Source organism: Trachemys scripta, chromosome 12 (assembly GCF_013100865.1).
Source record: "Trachemys scripta elegans isolate TJP31775 chromosome 12, CAS_Tse_1.0, whole genome shotgun sequence".
In the NCBI taxonomy this organism is placed as follows: domain Eukaryota; kingdom Metazoa; phylum Chordata; order Testudines; family Emydidae; genus Trachemys; species Trachemys scripta.
This window is the reverse complement of record NC_048309.1, coordinates 266,097-272,096: the sequence shown is the minus strand read 5'-3', so window position 1 is coordinate 272,096 and position 6,000 is coordinate 266,097. Positions and strand designations below refer to the sequence as shown.

The following is a 6,000-nucleotide window of genomic DNA, read 5'->3' as shown; positions in this document are numbered from 1 at the left end:
AGTATGTGATCTGGTGAAGCAGCAAAGAATGTCTGATGCCCTTGAAATACAGAAGCAGCATCAGTGTCTTGATGCTGGATCTTGGTATCGCATGGATGGATGGACGGACAGACGGACAAGGAGATACTCAATGCTTGTGGGAGGAAATAGCTACAGAGGACAAAGCATAGAAGCTAGATGCTGTGACCCAACTTAAACCCATCTCAGGCAATGACCCTTTCTCTGTAGCCTTGGACAAATCACTAAATGTCTGTCACGGACTCACAGATCGTGCCCCCTCTTGGCCCCGTGTGGTCCGTGGGGGGTGCCCCTTTTAGTGAGACAGCCCTTCTCGGGCGTCCACTCTTTCTCAGGGTCCGGCCCCTCCACCTCCTGGATCCACACCTCTCTGAACCTTCGCACGTCTGTCTCTGCCGTGGGCCCCCTCAGGGAGTCCACTCGCTCTGGATCCCCGGGGCCTCCACCCCCGAAGGGGTTGATGCAACCCTGTTCTCTAGCCCGGAGTGACTCTCAGCCAGCATCACACAGGAGGGTTTATTGAGCATTGAACACAGCACAGGAAACTCTCAGGGCCTCAGGCCTGGCCTCCCTCAGCCCAGCACATCCCAGTCTCTCAGCATCCAGGTGGGCTTCCCCTCTCCAGCCCAGAGCCCCCCTGCTCGCAGCTGGGCATCTGAGATCCCCAGCCCCAGGCCCCGCCTCTCTCCATTGTCTACTCTCCAGGTAAACAGGGTCGTAAACCGGGGCCTCCTCTCCTGCTTCTGTCCTCTGGCTGGAACCGGCTGGTTAGGTCACCGGGTCCTCACTCTGCAGCCCATTGTCCTCCCACTGGCCAGAACCGGCTGCATCTCATCAGCTGGGCCTCTGGGTCACCAGGTCACCGGTCGCTGGGGTATCCATCCTCCCGGCCATCGGCTGGGTCCCCACGTCCTCTCTCCGGCCCTCTGCAAAACACACTCCCTCTCCCCTCACCTCATTAAACCAGTAACACCCAGGGAAACTGAGTCCCACCCCCTCTGCATGCAAACCATTGAAACTCCACAGAAAACAAGAAAACCCCCCACTTCGTCACACCCACCTCATAAAAAAAAGGGTTGTAGGATTAACATTAATGCTTATGAAGTGCTTCAAAGAGTTAAATACTATAGATATGGTAAGGATTATTATTTATATTATAGTAATTCATATAAAATCAGACAATAATGAGTTACTGGGGGATGCTGATCCCCAACTGTTCATTGGCTTCTGCTCTCATCCCTCAGGCACCAGTGTCACTCCTGTAGTGACCAAGGGACTCCCTCTTTGCACCATTTTCTGCTGCAGCAGCTGTCAGTCACTCAATGGTTTTATTGTGTTTTCTGGTAGGTGGTGGGATTAAACGGAGACTCAACAGTTCTGGGATACAAGGGTGGATGGCAACCCTGTGGCCAGGGCAGAAGCTCCTCCTCTTGCTAGGCATATTCCTCACCCAGTGCCATGCAGTGTTGCTGTTGAGAGAATGGGGTGCCTCCCCCATATGGCACCCCAGCATCATGACTCTCACCCCATAACGAGGTGGTGAAACACGAAGCTGCAGGCCTACTGGAATGGCTGGGGCATAGAGAGATTAGTGATCAATGGTTGCCATGTTCAGAACTGGTCCTGTACAAACAAAGAACATGATGTCAATCTCAGAACAAGCTCCAGGGTTCTGAGGCTCTTTTCAGCAGTAGCTGTCCCTTCCTCCCTGTCCCTGTCCAGTTCTGCCTGTGTCAACCGTAGTGATAGACAAAGTCGTAGCTGCTGGGCTCCTTGGGGATGGGTGGTGGGGCCTCAGGGATCTGGATATTCTCCAGGTCCAGGAGTCTCAGCTTCATTTCCATGCTCAGCAGCGTGTCCAGGTCACTCTTGGTTAGCTCACTGGACATGTCCTTCCCGAGGAGGGCATTGAGTCCATCGATCCAGATACAGTACTGTGGAAAACAAGTAGACAACTTACACCCCTAGGCATAAACCATGGGGAATGCCCTGTGGAGCCCCCCATCCCAAAATACACCAGCACAAACCAGGGGTAGGAACATCCCTCTGGAGGCCCCCTGAAATTGGTGACACCAGCAGGAAATAAAATGAGAAATTCAGCAAATGCAGTACATTAATCTGGGGGAAAGTAATTCAACCACAGACTCCTAATGGGAAGGAGAAGCTAGGGAAGCAAGAATGACTGAGACCCCCAACACGAGAGTGAGCAGACAATTGGACATGAGTTTGCAATGTGACATGGCAGCAGAAAAGACCATACAATTTTAGGAATCATGTCTCAGAGCATGTGAGGAACAGCCTGTTGATGGCCAATGCCAAGGACCATAGATGCCGACTCCATGGGTGCTCCAGAGCAGGGGTCGAGCACCCCCCGGCAACTTAGAAAGACGGCGCCTCTACCAAGGACTAAGGGAAGTCATTCAGTGTGGTACAAGGGGCTAGAACTTGCCCTAACAGGATGATATTACAAACAAGGGAGATTTAGGTTGAGCATTAGGCAACATTTTTTAACAGTGAGACTGGTGCATCTTGTCCAAAGCTTGGGGGGGGGGGGGGGGAAAAACTGGTTTTTCCCTGTCTCCTCTTTGCAGTTTGACAGCCCCATTTCTTACCTCATACTTATTAGGTGCAATGAAGTTCAGTGTCTCATCAGGATCATACAATATCGAGAAGGCCAATTCCAACACTTCCTGAAGGAAGAGGTTTTTAATCATCAGCTAGATAAATCATCATAACAGTCCTTTCTGCTACACCAACAATGTTGGGGGTCCCAGCTGCAGCCCAGGACACCTCCACAATGCAATCCTGTTCCCTGGGCACCTCCTCACTGTGCAACTAGTACCAGGGCACCTTGCCAGTCACAGAACAAGTTGGGTGGGCAGTGGTTCTAGGAGTGAAACAGCAAAGAGACCAGGGACTGGAAAGGAGATGTAGGGATCCCAGATTTAGGCTGGGACTGTGTGTAAATGGTTCCCATAGACAGCTGTCATTTAGAGCTTGTTTCTGCTGCTTCCACCCCTCCAAGAACTGCTCATCAGCCAAGGGACTGTACTAAAGAAAGGAAGAGAGCAGTTACCTTGTTCTGCTTCAGTGCACTTTTCTCCTTCATGTGTGGACAGTCCTTCCCTGTGACGACGGCCTTGATGTCTGCTACAGGAACTAGGAGTGAAACAGGAAAGTCACAACAGGAGGAACCCTGACTATGAAGAGATGGGGCTTTACCTTGACGTTATATGGCCCCATGTCCATCTGTCTGGTCACAGGCTTTTCTACAGACTCCATTACCAGACTGTTTGAGCCTCATAAACACAAATGAACTTATCCCCATAGCCCATGATGTGGGAAGTACCAAGTGACATCAAAGGTCACACAGGGGCTTGAGGAAGGGCCAGGAACTGAATTCAGATCTCCTGAGTACCAGTCAGTGCTGTAGCCACTGGTACGATGGTCGGTAGGTGGCAGAGCACAGGGCATTGCACATAGTGCCAGCGTCAGAGCAATAACCTGGACCTACTTTTTTCCTGCAGCGACTCGAAGGTCACTTCGCCCTGGGCATTGTCTTCCAGGTCTCCGTAGTGTAGAACCTTGTGGTTCAAGGCCAGACGACAGTACCAGAATCTCTCTGGAAAACACAACATACAGCATGGCGTAAGACGAGTCATTCAGACAAGGCCCCCATGATAGCCCTGTATAGCCCCACTCTCTCATTCTCTACAGTGCCACCTGCTGGCTGTGACAAGGATTGCAGTCTCCTGTATGTATGCACCTCTGTGCCATCCCAGCCTGTTGGCCGGTGTAGCAACCCTGTTTATCCACCCCCTTCCTTGCCAACTGGGAAACCCACTTGGTCCTATTTGCTTCAGTGCTCCTACACTGGGAGGCTGTAGCAGGCCCCACCTTGTCTCCTGCGATTCCCAATTTTTCTGAAGCTGCTTCCCTCGCAAAGCCGGTTCAGACGCTGCTGTTTTATCAGCTCCAGGATCTCAGGCTGGATTTTCTCTCTCAGCTCCCTGGAGATCAAAGACAATTGAGTAAACAAGAGTCTGGGGTTAGCAGCCAGCAATTCAATGCAAGGGAGGCCAGTATGTGGGGAAGAGAGCTGCCCCTGTCAGCAGGGCCGGCTCCAGGCACCAGCCCACCAAGCATCTGCTTGGGGCGGCGCCTGGAGGAGGGCAGCGTGGCGGGGCCGCAACTGGGCTCTCTGCCCTCCCCCCAGCACTCTGGACGGTCGAGGAGAGCGGGGCCCTGGCCGGGCTCTCCGCCCTCCTCCCGCCGCTCTGGCCGCAGTGGGCTCTCCGCCCTCCTCCTGGCGCTCTGGCCGGGGAGAGCGGCGGCCGCGGCGGGCTTGCTGCCCTCCACCCGGTGCTCCGGCCGGTCGGGTATTGCGGGCCCGCGGCTGGGCTCGGCCCCCTCCCCTGCCACGCTGGGCGGGGGGGGCCGGAAGGGGGCTTTTTTGCCTAGGGCGGCAAAAAAGTCAGAGCCGGCCCTGCCTGTCAGGCACTTACACAATGGGTGGTGACTGAAAGTCATCTTGGCTCATTCTCTCCGACTGGCGCAGTCGCAGGATCTCAGAGTAGCTTAGGCTGCGCAGCTTGCTCTTGAACTGGTCCAAGGAGTTGGGTTTGGAGGGCAGAGCCCGGGTGATCTGCTCACGTACAACCTGCATCACCTAGAGGGATGGGATGGGAGAGAACAGCCAGCTTACATTCCTGCTGCCCAAGGGGAGCTGGGATTCAGGGCTGAATTCAGCCAAGGGCTGCAAGGGACGGATACAGCGAGAGTGTGGTCAGGAGGCACATCCAATTGAGGGCTTTGAGGGCCCAGGGCAGGGAAAGCAGAGGTCACAGGGCTGCCTTCTTCACCAGTATCCTAAACATATTCCTACATGCACTTGTACACACCTCCCCACTGCTCCATACTTTGCTGAGTAAAGAGTCTGTCTGTGTGCTCTCCCTCTCCGATACAGAGCCCTTCCCAGGGCAGGTTCCCATCCCCCTGACCTTGTTGAAATCCTCTGCCGTTGCTCTCATCTCCTTCCAGGTCTTGTTTAGCAGCTGGATGCAGATGGCAAAGAGCTCCTCAAATGCTCGGTCATGGGTAAAGAACATGGGGTGGTAGTCGTTCCGGCCCTCATTGGCTTCAGGGACAGAGAAGGAAATTATGTGAGTGTCTGAGCAGCCAGGGCAGGAGGTCCTGGAGCTCGTGGGAAGAACTAAGCTTGTTGCAATCAGAACAGACTGACAGTGTGCGTAATACACGCTTCCGACCGCAGCCAAGTAGTTCATTTTATCATCCATTAATCATTGTGATATTTGGGGTCATGGTCAATTCATATGCTATTTCATATATAATAAATGTTTGCTAAATAGATTTAAATTGTTGGATTATAGAAGTATAAGATTGACAAATATTTTGGAGTGATGAGTTTGTATTAGGTGTATCAGTAAAGCATGGCTGGAATGCAAGACCTGAGGCCTGTCAGATTTTAGCTTAGCCATACTAGGCCATAGACTTAAGAATGCTTGACATGAGTGGGTGATCTAGAAATAACCCTATGCCAGTAAAGTCACAAGATTACTGTAAAAGATGTGCCAATAGGTGATATTACAGAAAACTAGATTGCAATAAACTACCATGTATTGTCTAAGACCACAAGACACCTGATTGTAACATGGACTGTCCTGTCCTGACTGCAGGTTACATGTTGTACATAGATGCTAATGAGAATAAGAGGAACTAAGAAACAACCTATGAAAAATGGGACACCCCAGTATTCATGGGGTGTGGAAGTACAAATAAGGAAAAGAGGGTTGAAACCCTCATGCATATGTCATCAGAACAACAATATAGAAGAGGTTAATTGGTTGGGTAAAAGTGGGAAGACCCCAAGGGACAACCCCACGGGGAAACCCCAGCAGGAACCATCCCTCTATCAATGGTCATCTGCTGAGAGATCTATCAGACGCTAGAATATCTTTGAGG

At 52.1% G+C, this 6,000-nt stretch overlaps 1 protein-coding gene across 6 annotated transcripts in view; it reads right to left on the bottom strand.

Moving 5' to 3' along the window:
* Positions 1-1,149: 1,149 nt before the first annotated feature.
* ELMO2 (engulfment and cell motility 2) overlaps positions 1,150-6,000 on the bottom strand; it is a 59,561-nt gene continuing 54,710 nt past the window's right edge. For all 6 annotated transcript variants that reach the window (XM_034786912.1, XM_034786915.1, XM_034786913.1 and 3 more), the window contains 7 exons: positions 5,019-5,155; positions 4,524-4,687; positions 3,916-4,028; positions 3,533-3,640; positions 3,095-3,177; positions 2,631-2,708; positions 1,150-1,952 (listed from right to left, as the gene is read on the bottom strand). In XM_034786912.1, the coding sequence (XP_034642803.1) occupies positions 1,752-1,952; positions 2,631-2,708; positions 3,095-3,177; positions 3,533-3,640; positions 3,916-4,028; positions 4,524-4,687; positions 5,019-5,155 (884 nt within the window). In that variant the 3' untranslated portion in view covers positions 1,150-1,751. The remainder of the gene's footprint in view (positions 1,953-2,630; positions 2,709-3,094; positions 3,178-3,532; positions 3,641-3,915; positions 4,029-4,523; positions 4,688-5,018; positions 5,156-6,000) is intronic.